General features: G+C 42.3%; 1 protein-coding gene across 2 annotated transcripts in view; it reads left to right on the top strand.

The window, feature by feature from the left end:
* Window positions 1-24,587, top strand: part of LOC142759918 (dihydroxyacetone phosphate acyltransferase-like) — a 124,894-nt gene that overhangs the window by 79,701 nt on the left and 20,606 nt on the right. The window contains exon 15 of one of the 2 annotated variants that reach the window (XR_012883213.1): window positions 24,022-24,109. Coding sequence is in view for 1 of the 2 variants with exons in the window: in XM_075862701.1 (XP_075718816.1) it covers window positions 24,022-24,115 (94 nt within the window). In the remaining variant the exon portion in view is untranslated. Of the gene's footprint in view, window positions 1-24,021; window positions 24,116-24,587 lie in introns of those variants that run through there. The other variant, XM_075862701.1, reaches the window with a different exon arrangement.

Below are 24,587 nucleotides of genomic sequence, written 5' to 3'. Positions count from 1 at the left end.
CACGGCTCATTATCAGTATAATGTAAGAAGCAAAGTATTGCCTAATTTATTTATTTTTTTAGGTTCCAGTTCAGTTCTGAAGTTGCTTTGAGGGGCCCATATATTAGAAACCCCTATCAAACACCCCATTTTAGAAACTAGACCACTCAAAGTATTCACAACTACATTTAGAAAGTTTATGAACCCTTTAGGTGTTTCACGGGAATTTAGAGCAAAGTAGAGGTGAAATTTAATTATTTTTTTTTGTCAGAAAATCCTTTTTATACCATACTTTTTTTATAACACAAAAGGTTTTACCAGAGAAACGCAACGCAATACTTATTCCCCAGATTCTGCAGTTTTGAGAAATATCCCACATGTGGCCCTCGGGCGGTAATGGACTGAAGCAGCGGCCTCCGAAGCAAAGGAGCACCTAGTGGATTATGGGGCTTCCTTTTTATTAGGCACCATGTCCGTTTTGAAGAGGTCTTCTGGTGCCGAAACAGTGGAAACCCCCCAACAGTGACCCCATTTTGGAAACTAGACCCCTTGAGGAATTCATTGCAGTTTTCATGGGGTGCATGTGACTTTTTGATCAGTTTTTATTCTATTTTTAAGTGGCGCGGTGACTAAAAAAACAGCGTTCACCGTGCGCTATAAATGACATTCACTTTATTCTGCGGGGCGATACCAGATGTTTATAGTTTTTTTTTATGTCTTATGGTGTTTGCACAATAAAATACGTTTTGTAAAAAATCCTTTACTTTTTGTGTTACCTTATTCTAAGAGCCATAACTTTTTTTATTTTTCCATCAATAAAGCCGTGCGAGGACTTATTTTTTGCGTAAGGAACTGTAGTTTTCATCAGTACCATTTTTAGGTACATGCGACTTTTTGATCTCTTTTTATTCCATTTTTTGGGAGGTGAAGTGACCAAACAATTGTGATTCTGGTACGGTTTATTATTATTTTATTTTAAGGCGTTGACCGCGCGGGATAAATAACAAAATAGTTTTGTAGTTCAGGCTGTTACGGACGCGGCAATACCAATTATGTATAGTTTGTTTATATATTTTTATTAATAATAAAGGACTGATAAGGGAAAAAGGGGGATTTTTACTTTTATTACTTTTAAATCTTTGATTTTCTTATTTTTACACATCTTTTTTTCACTTTTTTTTTCACTTTATTACTTTGTCCCACTAGGCGACTTGAGGGCAGGAGGCCCTGATCGCTATTCTAATACACTGCACTACATGCGTAGTGCAGTGTATTAGAGCTGTCAGCTACTCACTGACAGCAAGCATAGTGGGTCCTGACTTTGTCAGTACCTTCTAGGCTTCCGTCGATGGCATAGCCGGACGCCATTGTTTGGTGTCCGGTTGCCATAGTCACCATCGCCAACCTCATTGATTTCCGCTGAAAATTTGGGGTGGACACAATCTCCTCTAGTATCCTCACACAACCCCCCCCCCTCCCTTCTTCTGGCTGGTGCCAGGAGGGGGAGGGGTTTGAATGTCTTCAAACCGCCTACACTGTGTGCGGCCATTTTCTGAGCGACTGCACAGTGGTAGGAGGTTCTACAGCGAGCAGCGGGGAGACCACTAACATAAATTACTTGCTCCTGTCGCCGCCTCCGCTCGTCTAGCAAGTTCTTGCCGCCTACGCTCCTCTTCCTTGCGCCTTCGCTTCGTTGAGCATATGGCCGGAAGCCGCGGACGGAAGTCGTCATCTTACTGTCCGGCAGCGGCTTCCATTCCACATGAAAATGGCGCCGGATTTCGCTCTACGAACGAGCTCCGTTCTGGTCTGTGTGGGAACTGCGCGCGCGCAGTTCACACACAGACGGCGCACGCTCCTGAGAATGGAACGGCTCCCGTGCGCTTTCTCTATGGGATTGTATGTGCCATATAGCATTTAAGTATGTGTCGTTAATCGACACATACAGAGATGAAAAAAAAATGGCATCCCCCATAGAGAAGTAAAAGTATGAATACATTAAAAAGTTGAAAGTGACAACATAAATAATTAAAATGTTTACATTATATAAAAAGCAATATAATTACAAAAAAAAAATCATGACACCTTCCCTTTTAAGCAAAGTAGAGATGAAATTTACATATTTCATTTTTTGGTCAGAAAATCCTGTTTATTCAATTTTTTCTGTAAAACAGAAAGTTTTACCAGAGAAACGCAACTCAATACTTATTGCCCAGATTCTTCAGTTTTGAGAAATATCCCACATGTGGCCCTAGCGTGCTAATAGACTGAAGCAACGGCCTCAGAAGTAGAGGAGCACATAGTGGATTTTGAGGCTGCCTTTTTATTAGGCACCTTGTCCGGTTTGAAGAGGTCTTGTGGTGCCAAAACAGTGGAAACCCCCCAAAAGTGACCCTATTTGGCAAACCACACCCCTCAAGGAACTTATCGAGGGGTATAGTGGGAATTTAGATCCCACTGATATTTTGCTGCATTTTCTGGAATAACGCCTCATTCACATGATAGGGTCCGAGTGTTGGCCGATAAAATCGGTCGTTTTAAGCCGTTTTTCCCGGCCGGTTTAAATCCGTTCCGGGCCGTGTTGCCGTTTTTAACGGCCGATTTTGACCCGTTTTGCATCTGTTTTTTTCCCTGTCCGTTTTAAAATCAGATGAATTTCATTTAAATTTGTTGCCACACACAGCTCTCTGTAGATAATGCCACACATCCCCCTGTAGGTAATGCCACCCAGCCCCCTGTTGGTAATTCCACCCAGCCCCCTGCATGTTATGCCACCCAGCCCCCTGCAGGTAATGCCACCCAGCCCCCTGTAGGTAATGCCACCCAGCCCCCCTGTAGGTAATGCCACCCAGCCCCCCTGCAGGTAATGCCACCCAGCCCCCCTGCAAGTAATGCCACCCAGCCCCCCCTGCAGGTAATGCCACCCAGCCCCCCTGCAGGTAATGCCACCCAGTTCCCTGTAGGTGATGCCACCAAGTCCCCTGTAGGTAATGCCACACAGCCCCCTGTAGGTTGCACCCATCCCCTTCCAGGAGAAGCCACTGACTTCAATGTCCATATATGGACAGTTTAGTCACTGACTTCTCCTGGAGAGGAATCCCTTGCCACGGGGTCGGGGATTCCGCTTCAGAAGTGAGTGACGTCGCTGTGTCCATATATGGACAGTGTAGTCACTCACTTCTCCTGTAGCGGAATCCCCGGCCATAGAGTCGGGGATTCCGCTTCAGAAGTGAGTGACGTTGCTGTGTCCATATATGGACAGTGTAGTCACTCACTTCTCCTGTAGCGGAATCCCCAATCCCGGGGATTGGAGATTCCGACTCCTACAGGGAGCAAAAAAAGACCCTCCTCCTCCTCACATGTACTCTGCACTGTGAGGAGGAGAGAGAGCGCGAGCGACGGAATACACGGCCATCACTCGGGACACATTCCGGTGATGGCCGTGTATTACCCGGCCCCATAAACTTCTATGGGAGCCGGACGGCCGAGTAAACGGCCGAAAATAGGGCATGTCCCATTTTTTGACGGCCAGGTTTCCCGGGCCGTCAAAAAATCGGTCATGTGAATAGCCCCATTAGGGGTCTATTGTTCCTACTGCAGCCGGGCGACGGCCGATTTATGAACGGCCGTCACCCGGCCGGGAAACCCTGTCGTGTGAATAAGGGCTTAGGCTGTGCAATTGAAAATCAAATTTTCTATAGTTTTTTTACAGCGTTCACTGTGCGCTATAAATGACATCACTTTATTCTGCGGGGCGATATGGTTACGGCGATACCATACGTTTATAGTTTTTTTATGTCTTATGGCATTTGCACAATAAAATACTTTTTATAAAAAATCATTTACTTTTTGTGTTGCCTTATTCTAAGAGCCATAACTTTTTTATTTTTCCATCAAGAAAGCCGTGTGAGGACATGTTTTTTTATGTAACGAACTGTAGTTTCGATCAGTACCATGTTAAGGTACACGTGACTTTTTTTGATCTCTTTTTATGCCATTTTTTGGGAGGTGAAGTGACCAAAAAATTGTGATTCTGGTATGGTTTATTATTATTTTGTTTTATGACATTCACTGCCCGGGATAGATGACTAAATACTTTTGTAGTTCAGGATGTTACGAACGCGGCGATACCAATTATGTATAGTTTATTTGTGTATTTTTATTAATAATAAAGAACTGATAAGGGAAAAAGGGGGATTTTTACTTTTATTACTTGTAAAACTTTTATTTTTATTTTTTTTAAACCTGTTTTTATTACATTTTCAACTTTTTCTGGAAGGGATACAGAAGGAAAAAGGGGAAGGGGGGGGGATAAGACAAAAATATTTCAAAATGTCCATTTTTATAATAACATGTTCAGAATTATTGGTATGTGGTACTATCGGCTAATGACAGTCAATAAAAAATCTAGTCTGGTAAAACACAACTTGCCATGGACAATATAAATCGTCATATTATCAAAACAAGGGGGGGTGCAGTGACAGGGCATCCGGGCCCGTTCCTGGACTAAAAAATAAAAAAAAACGTTTGGTCAGTACAAGTATATTGATTCCATCATATCCTAATCGGTGGGGAAACTTTTTTATTTTCTTATTTTTACACAATTTTTTTTTACTTTGTCCCAGTAGGGGACTTGAGGGCAGGAGGCCCTGATCGCTATTCTAATACACTGCACGACATGCGTAGTTCAGTGTATTAGAGCTGTCATCTACTCGCTGACTGCAAGCATAGTAGGTCCTGACTTTGTCAGGACCCGCTAGGTTCCGTAGATGGCATAGCCGAACGCCATTATTAGGCGTTCGGTTGCCATAGCAACCATCGCCGCCCGCTATCATGTAGCGGGCCGTCGATGGTGGTTTAACAACTAAGAAGCCGTGATTGCTATTGAACGCGGCTTCTAAGGGGTTAATCAGCGGGGACACCGCGATCAGTCCCCGCTGTAGAAGCTGCGGCAACTACTGTACGAGACAGCAGCTGCTAGAGCCCCTGTGTGTATATATATATATATATATATATATATATATATATAGTGAAGGATATAAGTATTTGATCCCTTGCTGATTTTGTAAGTTTGCCCACTGTCAAAGACATGAACAGTCTAGAATTTTTAGGCTAGGTTAATTTTACCAGTGAGAGATAGATTATATAAAATAAAAAAAAATAAAAATCACATTGTCAAAATTATATATATTTATTTGCATTATGCACAGAGAAATAAGTATTTGATCCCCTACCAACCATTAAGAGTTTAGCCTCCTCCAGACCAGTTACACGCTCCAAATCAACTTGGTGCCTGCATTAAAGACAGCTGTCTTAAATGGTCACCTGTATAAAAGACTCCTGTCCACAGACTCAATTAATCAGTCTGACTCTAACCTCTACAACATGGGCAAGACCAAAGAGCTTTCTAAGGAGGTCAGGGACAAGATCATAGACCTGCACAAGGCTGGAATGGGCTACAAAACCATAAGTAAGACGCTGGGTGAGAAGGAGACAACTGTTGGTGCAATAGTAAGAAAATGGAAGACATACAAAATGACTGTCAATCGACATTGATCTGGGGCTCCATGCAAAATCTCACCTCGTGGGGTATCCTTGATCCTGAGGAAGGTGAGAGCTCAGCCGAAAACTACACGGGGGGAACTTGTTAATGATCTCAAGGCAGCTGGTGTTAGGGATCTGCCAGGTACTTCATCTAGGTATACTCCTGGGATTAATCAATCCACACCTGAGGCCAGACCTGTTCGACTGACACCATCTCCCACCAACCAGGGTGGCAGGCCTAGGAGTGGGAGAGCCTATCGCGGCCTGGTCTGTCGGAGTTAGCTCCGCCCCCTGTCCTTTATTACCTGCCCTGTTCTCTCCCTCAGTGCTTGTAATTCTTTTGGACTCCTGGCCCCACTGCTGCTTGCTCCAGCCTGCTTCTGCCGTGCTTCTGCCTTGCTGCAGTTCTGCTTGACCTGCTTTGCTTTGCCCCTGGCTTGCTTCTGTCTCCGTGCCCGCTCGGGTGTACTCACTTCGTCCTGGTCCTGACTGTTCGTTCGCCGCTCCGTTTCCTCATGGCGTTCCGTGGCTACTGCCCCTTCCCTTGCGTGTTCCCTGTTTGTTTTCCTGTGCACTTAGACAGCGTAGGGACCGCCGCCCAGTTGTACCTCGTCGCCTAGGGCGGGTCGTTGCAAGTAGGCAGGGACAGGGCGGTGGGTAGATTAGGGCTCACTTTCCCTTCACCTCCTTCCTGCCATTACAGCTGGGACCACAGTCACGAAGAAAACCATTGGTAACACATTACGCCGTAATGGATTAAAATCCTGCAGAGCCTGCAAGGTCCCCCTGATCAAGAAGGCACATGTACAGGCCCGTCTGAAGTTTGCAAATGAATATCTGGATGATTCTGAGAGTGATTGGGAGAAGGTGCTGTGGTCAGATGAGACTAAAATTGAGCTCTTTGGCATTAACTCAACTCGCCGTGTTTGGAGGAAGAGAAAAGCTGCCTATGACCCAAAGTCCCCACTGTCAAGCATGGAGGTGGAAACATTATGTTTTGGGGGTGTTTCTCTGCTAAGGGCACAGGACTACTTCACTGCATCAATGGGAGAATGGATGGAGCCATGTACCGTCAAATCCTGAGTGACAACCTCCTTCCCTCCACCAGGACATTAAAAATGTCTCGTGGCTGGGTCTTCCAGCACGACAATGACCCGAAACATACAGCCAATGCAACAAAGGAGTGGCTCAAAAAGAAGCACATTAAGGTCATGGAGTGGCCTAGCCAGTTTCCAGACCTTAATCCCATCAAAAACTTATGGAGGGAGCTGAAGATCCGAGTTGCCAAGCGACAGCCTCGAAATCTTAATGATTTACAGATGATCTGCAAAGAGGAGTGGGACAAAATTCCATCTAACATGTGTGCAAACCTCATCATCAACTGCAAAAAACGTCTGACTGCTGTGCTTGCCAACAAGGGTTTTGCCACCAAGTATTAAGTCTTGTTTGCCAAAAGGATCAAATACTTATTTCTCTGTGCACAATGCAAATAAATATATATAATTTTGACAATGTTATTTTTTTTTTTTTTTTTTATATTATCTATCTCTCACTGGTACAATTAACCTAGCCTAAAAATTCTAGACTGTTAATGTCTTTGACAGTGGGCAAACTTACAAAACCAGCAAGGGATCAAATACTTATTTCCTTCACTGTATATATATACACACATTATAAGCCCTAATTGATTATTAATTAACTAATTAATTGTCCTAGTCTGAGTACTATCTACCTAACAGACTACCAAAACAATAACTAGCTGCCTACACTAAACTATCTATGTGGAGGTGATTTTGTGTGTTTTTCACAGTCATTGTGTCTTTATGCGAGACAGACAGCAGCTGCTCGGCACAGCTTCTTCTCCCCCACTGTCTCAGAACGATCTGACAGGGAGGGAGGAGAAACACTGTAACAAACAGCACGAAAGTTTGTTGCTGCAACAAACTTTGCTGTGATCACCATGATAGATTTATCATGGTGATCATGTCATCGGGGCAGACACCAATCCGGTCCTGATGTCTTCTCTCAGCACTTAGGCTGCTAGTAGCAGCATGTGCTGAGAGATTCAGAGCACAGGGAGAGCGCTGTGCACTCTGTTCTGACAGGACAAAAGCCCAGCACTGCAGCCCGTTAATCTACGTGGGCTGGTCGTGAGGGGGTTAAGCATGGCCTTAGTCTTGAGGCTGCACACATGAATCTTTTCCCCCACATGTGTTCCAACAGCTGGGTGTCAAAAAACTTTCTAAGTGCCGAGATTTGTACTCGGTGGGTGCTTGGTCTAAGCCCTAAATCCAGCCCCTGCTGTAAGAAATCCAAAATCTGTTGGATGAATGGATGATTCTGGTCCAGGGGTTGGTTTCCACACCAGGAGGTAAATTTCTTCCAAATCTTTAGATAAATTGCGGAGGTAACCGGCTAATGACTTGCTTTTAGGGTTGCTATTACTTTCTGGGATAAACCCCTTTCTCTAAGCAGTGCCCCTTCAGGATCCAGGCTGATAGATGAAGGCTCTGGAGCGGCCCCTGTACTAGTAGATCTGATTTTAATGGAAGTTCTATCGTGTTTTCCAGTGCCAATTCCCTCAGGATTGGAAACCAGGCCTTTTTTTAGCCAATGGAACAATCAAAATGAGCTTCAGATCTTCTTTGTAAAGCTTTTGAAGAACCCTTGATATCACTGGGAGTGGTGGAAAGGCGTATGCTAGATCCATGTCCCAAGGCTGAGATAGAGCATCTATGCCTAGGGGACGATCCGGGGGTTTAGGGAGAAGAGGAGCTCTGTTTTGGAATTTGATCTGTTCGCAAACAGGTCCACTTGAGGAAACCCCCATAGCTGTGTGATCTGGAGGAAGACCTCTTGATTTAAAGAACATTCACCCGGATCTAGGTTTTTCCTGCTGAGGAAATCTGCCTCTGTGTTCTCCAAGCCTTTTAGGTAAATGGCCGATAGTGAAAGCAGGTTTTGTTCTGCCCAAAATAATCTTGTCTGACAGTATCTTGACATGGTTGTTCTGAAAGTTGAACAGACTGCTTTCAATTCTCGGTAATTTGAGGAACGAGCCGCTATGTTTGGTGACCAAGTCCCCTGAATATAATTGTCTGGGAGTTTGGCTCCCCAACCTTTCTGGCTCACATCCGTTAGAACTAGGATTGCTGGAGACTGATGCCACATTACACCCTACCTGAGGTTTGAGTGCTGTCCACCAATGTAATGAAGATTTTATCCCCTGAGGTATTTTTATCTTCCGATCATAGGGATATTTTTTTCTTGTCCCATGAACAAAGGATCCACCTCTGGAGTGGACGGGAATGATTTTGGCTCCAGGCCACTGACTGAATGAAGGCTTTATCTGACCTAGTATACGCATTGACGCTCTTATTTTGTAAGAGGTGGCTCTTTGATAATCCCGGATATTGAAGATTATGGCCCTTCTTTTCTCTCCCAGTAATAGGGACATCTGTAGGGTAGAGTGCAGTGTGACCCCTAAAAATGTCATCCGAGTGTCCGGAATCAAGTTTGATTTTTGGTAGTTTATTGGTACCCCAGTTCTGCTAGTTGGGTTGTCACTAGCTTTACCTGGGTGGAAAGAATCTCTTGGGTCTCTGCTGTAATTAGGCAGTCGTCCAGGTAGGGAATTATAATCTCTCTATCATAATCTTTGTAAATACCCTTGGGGCGGATTAAATTCCGAATGGTAGGGATGTAAACTGGTAATGGACCACCTGGCCCGTCGAGTTCCTTACTGCAAATCTTAGGAACCTTTGCGAGGAGGGATGAATGGGGACGTGGTAGTAAGCGTCCTTTAAATCCAGGGTGCACATATAAGCCCCTTTCTTTATTAGGGGAGTGGTGGATGCTACTGATTCCATCTTGAAGCTCCTGTAAACTACGTGATTGTTGAGGGGTTTCAGGTTTATTATTAGCCTGTATGAACTGTCTGGCTTTTTTTTTAAGAAACCGAGAGGAGTGGTGACCTTCTCCCCACTGATCCTGAGGTACTTAAGATATTACACCTGTCTGGTGCAGCTTCCTGATTTTGTCTAACATCTCAATTTTCAGACACCGTGAGGGTTGAGTCGTTAGAACAACTCTCTTCGGAGGAGGGGTTGGAAATTCTACACGGTATCCGTTTTTTTAATGTCTAGAACCCATTTGTTCTGGGTGATATTGCTCTATAGATTAAGAAACCTATAAAGAAAGGAGGTCAAGTACGCTCAAAATATTAAATGATAGAAAAACGTCTTTATTAACGGAAACACAGAAAAACAAGACAATTAAAACATGAGTCATACAGTGTAAAGTTGGCGTCAGCCCATGTGGTGTACATATATTAATGATAGAACATAATGTAAAGAATCAATAACAATAATCCGGGATTAAATACTGTTGTTGAAAAACAGTCTTAAATGCATGTGGCTATATGTAACAACACATAAATGAATGGTATAGGAAACAAGTTTTAGATTTTAAGTTGAAACCACCATTGCCTGGTATGTAGGAGTTATGAACAGTGTAAGTAAAGATGTGGTGAAAGTAACCATGAATGGAGTAATTCACATCTAAGATACACCATACATTGGTGCTGAATCTGGACGAAGGCATCAGCCGAAACGCGCGTCGGGACTGGCGTCTCCCCCATGTTGGTCATATGAATCCGGGTACGTAATACTATACTCCTGTTCTTGTGTCTGGCTATATTTGTTTGGCACTAGGATCTAGATTATCCATTTTTCACCTGTATTTGCCTCATTATACTACTGTGTGCTACCAATCATATTTACAGTTTACATGCTTCAGCACCAATGTATGGTGTATCTTAGATGTGAATTACTCCATTCATGGTTACTTTCACCACATCTTTACTTACACTGTTCATAACTCCTACATACCAGGCAATGGTGGTTTCAACTTAAAATCTAAAACTTGTTTCCTATACCATTCATTTATGTGTTGTTACATATAGCCACATGCATTTAAGACTGTTTTTCAACAACAGTATTTAATCCCGGATTATTGTTATTGATTCTTTACATTATGTTCTATCATTAATATATGTACACCACATGGGCTGACGCCAACTTTACACTGTATGACTCATGTTTTAATTGTCTTGTTTTTCTGTGTTTCCGTTAATAAAGAAGTTTTTCTATCATTTAATATTTTGAGCGTACTTGACCTCCTTTCTTTATAGGTTTCTTAGTAATGCTATGGTCAGAGTACCAGGTTATATTGGGTTATATGTGTGTTCTCCTCATTTTATAGTTACAGCTATTTGTGTTTCGTCAATGCTTATAGACACATAGAGACATATATTTTTTGGAGTTCACAATAAAAACTGCTCGTGTACATGTTGGTTATCTTGCTCTATAGATTGTAGAAACTTAACAACCTTCCTCCGACTCTGACGTCCTGGTCTGTTCTCCGGTCTATTTGTGTTGAGCAGGAAACCTCTACAGCTTCCTCCTTTTAGATAACTCAAACGACCTGTCTTCCCATTCCCTCTATAGTTCTCACCTTGGGGCCTTTGGGAACGAAAGGGAAACTTCCTTTTAGCTGGCTTATCCTCTGGAAAACCCTTTTTCCTATCTGCCGCCTTCTCTAGTATTTTGTCTAGATCTGGACCAAAAACATATTCCCCCTTAACCCCTTCCCTACTTTTGCCGTATGGGTACGTCATGGAAAGCCGTGACTTCCCGCAAATTGCCGTATCCATACGCCAAATGTTTGGCACCGGCTCAGAAGCTGAGCCGATGCCATCATCGCCGGATCTCAGAGGTATCTTACAGCTGACATCCGGCTGTAATGGCGGGGACTGAAATTAGCTTTGATCCCTGCCATTAACCCCTTAAGTGCAGCGCTCAAACGCGATCAATTCACTTAAGGTGTTTGCAGCTCATCGGAACCCCAGCAATGAAATTGCTGGGGTTTTGGTGGCTGCAATGGCAACCGGAGGCCTAACTGGCCTCCCGGTCTGCCTAGCACGGAAGCCAGTCAGGACCCGCCCGGTGGCGGAGCCTGATCGACTTCCGTAGCCGCCGGCAAGATGGCGCCGGCTCAGGAGCTGATCCGGCGTCATCAGCGGTGGAAGTCAGCTGTATGTTACAGCTGACATCCACCTGTAACGCCATTGACCCCTTTGATGCAGCAATCAAAAGCGATCGCTGCATTTTAGCGGTTGCTAGCAGATCGCCAGCCCTGACAGGCAATCAGGCTGGCGACTGCTGCTATGGCAACAGGAGACACAATGGCCTCCTGCTCTGCCATTACGGAGGCCGATTAGTGAATAACTGACAGATCTAATACATTGCACTAAGTAGGTAGTGCAATGTATTAGAAAAAAAAATAAGCAGACAGTTGTACCTTCAAGTCCCCTAGTGAGACTTTGAAAAAAAGTGTAAAAAAGTTTGTAAACAATAAAAGTTTGAAGTAATAAAATAAAACACAATCGCCCTTTTTCTCTGATCAAGTCCTTTATTATTGAAAAAATAAATAAACCATACGTATTTGGTATTGCTGCGACCGTAACGACCTGAGGTATCAAAATATTATATTATTTATTGCACGCAGTGAACAGCGTAAAAAAACCGTAAAAGACGATACCAGAGTTTCTGTTTTTTGGTCACTTTGCCCTACAAATATTGGAATAAACAGTGATCAAAAAGTCGCACGTATCCAAAAATGGTACCTATAAAAACTATAGCTCGTCTCGCAAAAAAGAAGCCCTCATACTGCTCCGTCGACAAAAAAGTGAAAGGGTTATTCCCAAGTTGACTAAATTTTTTTTTTTTTAGACATTCTAAGCAGGAAATGAATTATAAAACATTTGCTGTTAAAAAAATGTTGTATGTATGTTGGCATGTATGTATGTATGTATGTATGTGTATATGTAAATGTATGTATGTTGGCATGTATGTATGTTGTCATGTATGTGTATATGTGCATGTATGCATGTTGTTGTGTATATGTGCATGTATGTATGTATGTTGGCATGTATGTATGTTGGCATGAATGTATATATGTGCATGTTAGTATGTATGTATGCATGTATGTATGTTGTCATGTATGTGTATATGTGCATGTATGTATGTAATGTGTGTTGTCATGTATGTGTATATGTGCATGTATGTATGTATATTGTCATGTATGTATGTGTATATGTGCATGCATGTTGGCATGTATGTATATGTGAGCATGTATGTTTGTATGTATGGTTGCTTGTATGTATGTATGTATGTTTGCATGTATGTATGTTGTCATGTATGTGTGTGTGTATGCATGTATGTATGTTGTCATCATGTATGTATGTGTATATGTTCATGTATGTTTGCATGTAGGTATGTAGTCATGTATGTATGTTGATATGTATGTATGTGCATGTATGTATGTTGGCATGTATGTATGTTGTCATGTATGTATATATGTGCATGTATGTGTGCATGTTAGTGTATATATATGTGCATGTTGGTATGTATGTTTGCAGGTATGTATGTATGTATGTTTGCAGGTATGTATGTTTGCATGTATGTATGTATGTTGTCATGTATGTATATATGTGCATGTATGTGTGCATGTTAGTGTATATATATGTGCATGTTAGTATGTATGTTTGCATGTATGTATGTATGTTGTCATGTATGTATGTTGGTATGTATGTCTGTTATGTATGTATATATGTGCATGTTAGTATGTATGTTTGCATGTATATATGTGCATGCTTGTATATATGTCTGTATCGCCATGTATGATACTGTCTGCTGGCGCCCTGTATCTAAGTCAACTTCGCGGCAGGCTTCTATACATGGTATAACAGTCAGTATCACACATGAAACTGAAACTAAGCCTACGGCATGTTTTATTTCTTTTTTTTTTATATATTTTTTTTACAGGTTTGGTGTTTGGACTACGTCGGTTTCGAGGACTACTTGGATGATGTTTTTTTTTTCTACTATATCTTTCTCTTTTCTTTTCAAGTTTTATTACTACCACTTTAGTAATTGCCGCGGTCTGAGTGACAACATCCATTACTAAGGGGAGGCTTAGTGTTAGCCGGTGCAAAGGCTAACACTAACCACCATTATTACCCCGGTACCCACCACCACCAGGGGTGCCGGGAAGAGCCATGTACGATCCAGTACCCGACCATCTGTTGTGACGGTCGGGCTCTGGGGCGGCCGCAGGCTGGGAAGGGCCAAAAACAGTAGACCTTCCCACCCTTGTAATGCTAGGCTGCTGCTGCTGTGTTGTATCTGACTGGTTATAAAAGTGGGGGGGACCCCACGTCATTTTTTTTTATTATTTATTTATTATTTTTATTAAAAAGACATGGGGTTCCACCCAATTTATCATAACCAGCCACAAACAACACAGTGTTGTTAGCCTGAGAATGTACTAAACCAGTGGCCCCTCCCACCTGTGTAATGCCAGGCTGCTGCGGCCTTGTATATGGCTGATTATTAAAAATGTGGGAGACCCAACGTCTATTGTTAAATTTAAAAAAAAAACAACGTGGGGGACCCCCCCATTTTTATAACCAGCCCGATACAACACAGCAGCAGCAGCCTAGCATTACAAGGGTGGGAAGGTCCACTGTTGTTAGCCCTTCCCAGCCTCATAGTACCAGCCTGCGGCTGCCCCAGAGCCCGACCGTCACAACAGATGGTCGGGTACTGGATCGTACCAAGCTCTTCCCGTCACCCCTGGTGGTGGTGGGTACCGGGGTAATAATGGGTGGTTAGTGCTAGCCTCTGCACCGGCTAACACTAAGTACCACCTTAATAATGGACGCTGTCAATCAGCCAACTGCCATTATCTAGGCACTAATAAAGTTTGAAAAAAAAACACAAATACAATTTTTTTTATTGAAATAAGAAATCCCCAACAAAACCCTCGTTAACCATTTTATTAAAATTTGCAAAAAACGTAGATCTACGCAGTAGTCCAAAGAATCGAAGACGTAGTCCAATCGGTACATCAAAATCTGCAACAACATTAAAAAAAAGTTATCAATGTGAACAATACCAATACTTATACTCACCTACACACACACACACACACACACACACAAACAACCACACACAAACATATACACAAACACATATAAACACACACCCATATGTTACACAAACACACATAAACACACATACACACAAACATATACACAAACACACAAACATACACACACATACACAAATACACACAAACATATACACAAACACACCCATATATACACAAACACATACACACACATATACAAACACACACAAACCTATACACACAAACATATACACAAACACACTCATATATACACAAACACACACATATACAAAAACACACACAAACATATACACATAAACATATACACATGCACAAACACACCCATATATACACAAACACACACACACACACACACATAAACACACAAAAAAACACACATATGCACACAAACATATACACATATACATACAAACATATACACAAACAAAAGTACACAAACACACCCATATATACACAAACACACACATATACAAAAACACACACACACAAACATATACACGCAAACATATACACAAACACAGCCATATATACACAAACACCCATATATACACAAACAAACACACACACACACATATACACAAACACACACATATACAAAAACACACACAAACATATACACACAAACATATGCACAAACACACCCATATATACACAAACACACAGATATACACAAACACAGACACCCAAAAATATACACACAAACATATACACATACACACACATAAACACACACCCATATATACACAAACACACACACACACACACACATAAACACACACACACATATACTTACCTTTAGCGGAGCCCAGACTTCTCCTCGCGACGGGTGCCTTCCACTGCATCTCCTGCGCATGCGCCGAGATGCGCGTTCACGAGTAAATGACATCCTCTGCTCAGGACGCAGAGGATGTAATTACGCATGCGCGGCCACCGCTAAAGGTAAATAGCGGTGGCCGGGAACCTAGACAACGCGCAAGATACAAAGAGGGACCGACCTGGACTTCTATCAAGAAAACGACATCGCTGGGCGACGGACAGGTAATTAGAAAACTTCTAATTTTTACATGGGGGAGCTTCCTAGATACATTTTTGAAGATGGGAATAACCCTTTAAGTTATGGTTCTCACAACTTGGCGACAGAAAAAATACATTCTTTTTACAAAAGTAATTTTATTGTGCAAAAAGTTCTATAAATTAGGTATTGCCGGAATCCTACTTACCCGCAGAATATAGTTAACATGTAACTTATAACGCATGGTGAACGCTGTATAAAAAAAACTAAAAAAACTATGCCAGAATTGCATTTTTTTGTTTACTTGGCCTCCCAAAAAATAGGATAAAAGGCGATCAAAAAGTCGCATGTACCCCAAAATGGTACAAATAATTACAGCTCGTCCCGCAAAAAAACAGCCCTCATACCACTACGTCTATGAAAAAAGAAAATTAGTTATGGCTCCAATAATTCAGGAAATAAAAAATATGCAGTTGTGCCGGCCCGAGGGGAAAATTTCTTCTGTTTCAAGAGGCGATTTATCAAGGACCTAAAATTAGGGAACCAGGAAGGGGAGGGCCCAAACATATCTGCTAGAAGCGAGGGCGCCCGTATTATACTAGGACAACACTTTCCCAGAAAAATTCCCCAAACTGCAAAGGTGCGGAGTGTGGACCAAAAGGGGCATAAGAAAGGACGCCATATATCAGTGCCACACCAGCCTGTGCAGAAAGGATTGCTTCACAGCGTAACACACATCTATGGATCATTTTATTGTTTTTTTACCCCATTATTATACCACCTGACTATGTCCCCACATTATAAATGGAAACACCAGCAATACTCAAACCAATCTACTACCAAGCAAAATCCGCTCTCCAAAAGCCAAATGGCGCTCCCTCCGCTCTGAACCCTACAGTGTGCCCAAACAGCAGTTTCTTTCCACATATACGGCATCGTCATACCCGGGAGAACCTTTTTAACAATTTTTGGGGTGTGTCTCTAGTGGCATAAGCTGGGCATGACCTATTTGCCACTGAAATGGCATATCTAGGGAAAAATATAAATTTTTAATTTGCACCATCCGCAGCGCATTCATTTATGGAAAATACCTGTGGGGTGAAAATGCTCACTACACATGGGGTCACTTCTCAGGGGTTTCTTTTTATTATTTCACATCTGAGCCTCTGCAATTGTGAACCAATACTTTGTAAATCACCAAATTAGGCCTCAATTTTACATGGTACGCTTTCACTCCTGAGCCCGGTCGAATGTCCAGGCAAAAGATTAGGGCCACATGTAGGGTGTTTCTAAAACCGGGAAACACCGCATAATAATTAGAGGGCTGTCTTGTTATGGTGGCACAAGCTGGGCACCACATATTGGCATATCTATGGAAAAAAATCCCATTTTCACTTTCACTAATTTCTACAAAACACCTGCAGGGTTAACATGCTGACTACACCACTAGGTAAATTCATTGATGGGGTGTAGTTTCCAAAATGGGGTCACTTCTGGGGGGTTTCCACTGTTTTGGTCCCACAGGCGCCCAGAAACCAATCCAGCAAAATCTGCAGTCCAAATGGTGCTCCTTCCCTTCTGAGCCCTGCCGTGTGCCCAAACAGCAGTTTATGACCGCATATGGGGTATTGCCGTACTCGGGAAAAATTGCTTTACAAATGTTGGGTTATTTTTTTCCTTTATTTGTTGAGAAAATGAAAAATTTGGCGCTAAAGCTTTGTCTTATTGAAGAAAAAGGATTGTTGTAATGACCGGGATAGGGAAACAGACAAGTGAGCCCTAATCTACCCGCCAGTGAGTCCCTGCCTACTTGCAACGACCCGCCCTAGGCGACGGGGTACAACTGGGCGACGGTCCCTACACTCAGTAAGTGCACGACAGACAACCAGACAAGGAAACACAGAACAAAGGGAAACGGGGCAGTTGCCCACGGCAACACCGTGAGCAACAAGAGTAGTAAACGAGCCGAGTCAAACCAGGAGTGTACGAGGTACCAAACGCAGAGCAGAAGAGTAGTCAGTAAGCCAGGGTCATATGAAGCAGGGTCAAATAGTACAGAAGCTGCAGCAGGGCCAGGAAACCAGCAAAGAAGAATCACAAGCAAAGGTGGAACAGGAAAGGCAGGTATAAATAGACAGAGGGCGGGAGCTAGCTCTGTCTGGCCAGGCTGTGATAGGCTCTCCCACTCCTAAGCCTGCCATCCTTAGTGGTGGAAGATGGAGTCAGTCTCACAGACATAGAAGCAGGTGCAGACTGATTACCTATGGGCGTGGGTACAGAAGCTGTGCCTGGCAGATCCTTAACAATTGTTTTTATTTTCACTGCCCAATTCTAATAAATTCGATGAAACACCTGTGGGGTTAAAATGCTCACTATACTCCTAGATAATTTCCTCAATGGGTGTAGTTTTCAAAATGGGGTCACTTGTGGGGGGTTTCCACTGTTTTGGTCCCACAGCCGCCCAGAAACCAATCCAGCAAAATCTGCACTTCAAATGGTGCTCCTTCCCTTCTGAGCCCTGCCGTGTGCCCAAACAGCCGTTTATGACCACATATGGGGTATTGCCGTACTCGGGACAAATTGCTTTATAAATGTTGGGTTATTTTTTTCATTTATTTGTTGAGAAAATGAAAAATTTTGCGCTAAAGCTACATCTTATTGAAGAAAAAGGATTGTTTTTATTTTCACTGCCCAATTCTAATAAATTCGATGAAACACCTATGGGTTAAAATGCTCACTATACCCCTAGATAACTTCCCTAGTGGGTGTAGTTTTCAAAATGGGGTAACTTGTGCGGGGTTTCCACTGTTTTGTCCCCTCAGGGGCTTTGTAAATGTGACATGGCCTCCGCAAACCATTCCTGCTAAATGTGAACTCCAAAAGCCAAATGGTGCTCCATCCCTTCTAAGCCCTGCCGTGTGTCCAAACAGCCGTTTATTACCACATATGGGATATTGTTTTACTCGGGAGAAATTGCTTTACAAATTTGGTGGTGCTTTTTCTCCTTTAGACCTTGTGGAAATGAGAAAAAAATCGCTAAACCTACATTTTCTTTGAAAAAATTTTCATTTTTAATTTTCACGGCCTACTTCCATTAATTTCTGTAAAAAACCTGTGGGGTCAAAATGCTCACTATACTCCTAGATAATTTCCTTGAGGTGTGTAGTTTCCCAAATGTGGTCACTTTTGGGGGATTTCCACTGTTTTGGCACCGCAAGAGCCCTTCAAACCTGACATGGTGCCTAAAATAATAAAATAAGGCCCCAAAATCCACTAGGTGCTCCTTTGCTTCTGAGGCCGTTGTTTCCGTCCAGTAGCATGCTACGGCCACATGTGGGATATTTCCTAAAACTGCAGAACCTGGGCAATAAATATTGAGTTGCATTTCTCTGGTAAAACTTTGTGTTTTAAAGGGAACCTGTCACCAGTATTTCACCTATTAAACCAGCACAGCCTAGTGGTAGTGGGTGAAAAATTATTTCTATATAACCTATAATTGTCTTCTTAGTCGACTCTGTACCTTTAGTATTCAGCTTTTTAGTGTTCCCACACCGTATTCTAATGAGCATAAAAGAGTCAGATCTTGGTTTGAAAAGAGTCAAATCTTCGTTTGAAAAGAGTCATATCTTCATTCCTCAAGTCTTTCCGAGTTTACCCCGCCTCCTTACTTTTGATTGACAGCTCCTTGCCTTCGCCCAGCACACAAAATCCCTCGCTTGTGCATTGATGTCCTCTTCTGGGGTGTGCGCACAAAGGGACACTGGATTATTGCGATAAAAGGCGAGAAATGTTTGCAGACCATTATTTACAGTCGGAGGAGGAGTTTAGGAGAGGGGATAACGGTAATGAACTTTTGATAGCAGCGGCCAGTGAGGGATAAGTAAAGTTCAATAGGTGAAATGCTGGTGACCGGTTCCCTTTAAAGAAAATTGGATTAAAAATTAATTTCTGCAAAAAAATATGACATTTGTAGATTTCAACTACTTTGCTTTAATTCCTTTGAAAAGTGTAAAGAGTTAAGAAATTTTCTAAATGCTGTTTTGAATACTTTGAGGGGTGAAGTTTTTAAAATGGGGTGATTTTTTTGGGGTTTCTAATATATAAGGCCCCCAAAGCCACTTCATATCTGAACTGCCCCTGTAAAAATAGCCTTTTGAAATTTTCTTGAAAATGTGAGAAATTGCTGCTAAAGTTCAAAGCCTTGTAACGTCCTAGAAAAATAAAAGGATGTTCAAAAAACATTGCCAATCTAAAGTACACATATGGGGGATGTTAGTTAGCAACAATTTTGTGTGTTATAACTGCAGATACATTTAAGTTGAGAAAAATGCACATTTTTGCTATTTTTTGCTAAATTTTGTTGTTTTTCACAATTAAATACTGAACATATCGAGCAAATTTTGCCAGTAACATAAAGTCCAATGTGTCACGAGAAAACAATCTCAGAATCGCTTGGATAGGTAAAAGCATTCCGACGTTATTACCACATAAAGTGAAACATGTCAGATACGAAAAATGAGGCTCTGTCAGGAAGGTCAAAAGTGGCTAAAGATGGAAGGGGTTAAACGGTATGTTACAAGGCCCTATTTTTTGAACGGGTGTCCCCCCTCTGCCAGTATCTCAACCACAGAGATCTTCTCGCTGCGTTAGTGAGGACCCCTTCCTTAGCTGCAAACCTGATGCATTCTGCCGAGGCATCTGCTAGAAACCCTGTAGCTGCTTTTAGGAAAGGGATTGACTCCGCTAATTAGTCCCTGGGCGTTCCTACCCTGAGATGGTTCTCTAGCTCACCTAGCCAAATAAATAGGGTTCTAGCTACCGAAGTGGCTGCTATGTAAGGTTTCATATTAACCCCTTAATGACCAGGCCATTTTTGACGTTTTTCCATCGTCGCATTCCAAGAGCTATAACCTTTTTATTTTTGTGTTGACATAGCTGTATAAGGTCTTGTTTTTTGCGGGACAAGTTGTATTTTTTAATAGCACCATTTCGGGGGACATATTATTTATTGATTAACTTTTATTAACTTTTTTTTGGGGGGGAATAGAAAAAAACCTGAAATTTCACCACTCTTTTTTGCGTCTTAAATCTACGCCGTTTACCATGTGATATAAATAACACAACAACTTTATTCAGCGGGTTGTTACAATTGCAACGATACCAAATTTGTATAGTTTTTGTATGTTTTACTACTTTTACACAGTAAAAACGCTTTTTTTTCAAAATTATTTGTTTTTGTGTTTCCATATTTGAAGAGCCGTAACGTTTTTATTTTTTCGCCGATGCAGTTGTGAGGGCTTTTTTTTTTGCAGGAAGACTTGTAGTTTTTATTGGTACCATTTTGGAGTAGATGCAACTTTTTGATCACTTTTTATCAATTTTTTTTTAAGTCAGCATTCACAGAAAACAGCAATTTTTCCATAGTTTTTTATTAAATTTTTTACGGCGTTCACCGTGCGGGTTAAATAATGTAATCGATTTATAGTCTGGGTCGTTACGGACGCGGCGATACCAAATATGTGTAACTTTTTTACTTTATTTTGTTTTTTTAATAGTAAAGCATTTTGTAAGGGGAAAAGCTGGGTTTTTCATTTTTTTTCAAATTTTTTTTTTAATTAACTTTATTAAACTTTTTTTTTATTTTTTTACTAGTCCCACTAGGGGACTTTAATATGCGATTCTCCGATCGCTATTATAATACACTGCAATACTTCTGTATTGCAGTGTATTACTGCCTGTCCGTTTAAAACGGACAGGCATCTTCTAGGTCATGCCAGAGGCATGATCTAGCAGGCATTCACTCCAGGCAGACCTGGGGGCCTTTATTAGGCCCCCGGCTGCCATTAGAGACACTCGGCGATCGTATCGCCCGGTGTCGGTGGGAGAGAGAGGGAGCTCCCTCCCTCTCTCTAAAACCACTCAGATGCGGTGCACGCTATTGTGCACCGCATCGGAGGGGTTAAACGGGTGAGATCGATACTAATATCGATCTCACACGGCAGAGCAGGGACGCCCCTAGCCCTCAGCTGCCTCTGGCAGCTGAGAGCAGGGAGATTTGACGCTCCCTGCTCTGTTTACTCTATCCTGATACAGTGCCGTAAAAAGGCATATGCATCAGAATAAAGCCCGTTAGTGGCCGCCGTTAAAAGGCGTATTGGCGGTCAGTAACGGGTTAAAGATTGATGTCCCCCAGGCTTTCTTTAGGAGACAGACTTTTGATCCATGAGGTCTGTTAGTTGAGACGAATCCTCAAATGGCAAGGATGTTTGTTTAACCACCTTTGACATCTGAATATCTACTTTAGGGATCTCGTCCCAGGTGCCTGTATCCTCTTTATCAAAAAGGAGGCAATTCTTAAATTCATGGGAGACCCCTAGCCTTCTTTCCGGGTCCTTCCATTCCTCATTTATCAACTCAAATACATTTTCATTAATGGGAAAAACCTGCTTCTCTTTTGATCTTAGACCACCAAACATCTCATCCTGGATGGTCTTTTGTTTTGCAACCTCCTCAATATTCATCGTACCCCTGACCGCTTTTAATAAATCATCCATATCATGGAGGAAAAATTATATTTCTCGTCATCGTCTAGATCTCTCTCAGGATCTAGTGATCCTAATTCATCTATGTCCTCAGGATCGTTAAAGAAACAAGAGGCCCCTTCCATGTCTGAATCAGAAAGGGGTTCATTCACCAATTTTGCCTTTTTACACGGGGGAGGGGTGGTTGCATATTGAGGCTGTAGAGAGAATTGTACTTCCTCTCTGATTATGGAACGCAAGTCCTCCAAGATGGAAGGTTGTTCATTCTTGATTAGCTTCTTAATGCATGATGAACATAGCTGTTTCTTGTATGTGTCTGCCAGCTTTTTAAAGTATGTAGTGCATTTTTTGGATCTCCTAAGCTCTACATGCTTAGGCTTTTGGAATCCCTCTTTCTCCAGCTGGAATATTTACATTTAACATAGTACTTGCTATCTCCCCATGAGGGAAAAGACTCATGGTAGATGGGCAGGAGACCTCAGAATCCGTAAACTGGGACCCCACCAGATCGGCGCCAGGAATGGACATGCTTGGAAACACAGACCTCCGAGCAGGAAGCACGTGGCAATTTGTAACTGAACACGTCATCTTTTACCTCCTCCTCGTTCCCGATGCAGTCCCTGCTTATGATGTACTTCCGTCCGCACGGTGCTCTGACGCCACTTCCGCCGGATGCTGGCCGGCTGGCTGAACCCCACGTGGGTAGGGACGATGGCGAAAGTGCTTCAGTCCGTCCGGCGTTAGTCTCACGGGACAACAGGCGGACGGGTGGATCTTCGACAAGGAGGGAGGGAAAACACCGGGTACGCTCCCCCCAAGTGGAATCTCTGTCGGAAGGTGGAGACCCACGATCCAGACCTCCATGTCAAGGTATCGCTTCAAAATACCCCCCCTAAAGGGGAAGAGGATCCTCTCTTCAACCTGACTCCTGTAGGGACAGGAAATACACTGGTGGGAGGCTGAGGGTGGGGCCCTTTTAACTTTTCTCTCAGTTTCCTGTCCCTACAGAGATCAAGGGATCATCTTCCTAGTGTGCCTTTGTGGGGGATGATATGGAAATATAGCTTGCATTATGACAAAAAGAAAACAAATTGACAAAAATGTGAACTATGCGTTCATCTTCCTCTAAAGCTGGCAATATTCATTAGATAGCTGTCAGTTGAAATCTTATTCGGTTGACCGCTATTTCTCCCGATCCCCCCCATACAGATGCATGCTCAGCCGAGTGCTCATGTATTCTAAATGGGTAGAGGGGAGTAGGCCATTACCAGGCACTTCTGGTGATGGCTTATCTCCTCTGAGAACAAAAGGATCAGGCATGTTGAAATTCAACTGCCAGATCCTTCTCTCAACAGGCGGCAGATGTTGGGAGGCCCGATGGTTGGCCATTTCAGCCAAAATCAGCCAATCAGGTTCTGCAACCTTAATCTAATGTGTATGGCCACCTAAACAAAGTCAGTTGATATGACCAAGAGACTAAATAATTCTCACAGCGTCACCCTCCTTTACTGATGTCTTTTGCTGCTCCACTATAAGATTTAGCACGAAGTCCCTGGGCTGCCATTCATCAGTAGATGGTGTCACTTGCCACTTCACATGATAACTTGGCAATGTAAAACATAAAATTAAGTAATGATTTGTATAGCTCAGTCCATAGTGAGTCTTATAGTGTTGCTGCAGGCACTACAACACTTATTTCTATTCCAATAGCATTTAGTCAGCTTCAGAAATTTTATTGCTTTCTACGACAGTCTCATCAATACTATGCTGTAATGTAACGAAGTATTCTTTGTATACAAATCATAGAAGTCAATTGGCGAAAAGCATGAGGAAAGCAGAAGTTCATCTTTATACTTATTATACTTATGCCAATATCCTTAACTTTTTCAGGAGCCACTCCATGTTATGAGGCCTTATCTTCTGATATTCAAAAAAATACACTAGCATCTTTTGTGCAGCTGGGGCTTGTGAATGTTGGTAAATCGTGAGTATAAGTCTTTGTGCCTATTCTTCAGCCACACCGGGTTTGTAGTGGAGTGAATTTGTTCTCTTTGACCTGCTCTGTGTGGTATCTCCTGGTCAATGAAGAAGGCAGTGTTATTGTATATCTGAAAATGTATTCATTTGATTATGAGTTTAGTTTTTCTCCAGTCATAGAGTACTGGTGCCTCTTCCTTCAGCAATACAATGTTATTTGAAAACGTAAATCCATGCATGCTTTGTATCATAGCATCAGAGCACAGAGGGGAAGTCTGTAAATTTGATAACGTATTCACCAAAATACCCTATTTTATGATTTTTCCCACTTTTAAAACTGTTTTATCAGTAGATGAGACATTAAATGGACAAAACTATTGCACTGATTTTGGCTCTCAATTTTGACCCCAAACAGCCACTTAATAATTGTAATGGGTTTTGGTCGAGTTTACCTACATAGAGTGCATTCGGAAAGTCTT

This window comes from Rhinoderma darwinii, chromosome 4 (genome assembly GCF_050947455.1).
Source record: "Rhinoderma darwinii isolate aRhiDar2 chromosome 4, aRhiDar2.hap1, whole genome shotgun sequence".
Lineage (NCBI taxonomy): Eukaryota > Metazoa > Chordata > Amphibia > Anura > Rhinodermatidae > Rhinoderma > Rhinoderma darwinii.
Note: the sequence above shows the minus strand (reverse complement) of the source record. Positions and strands in the feature narration are given on the sequence as shown.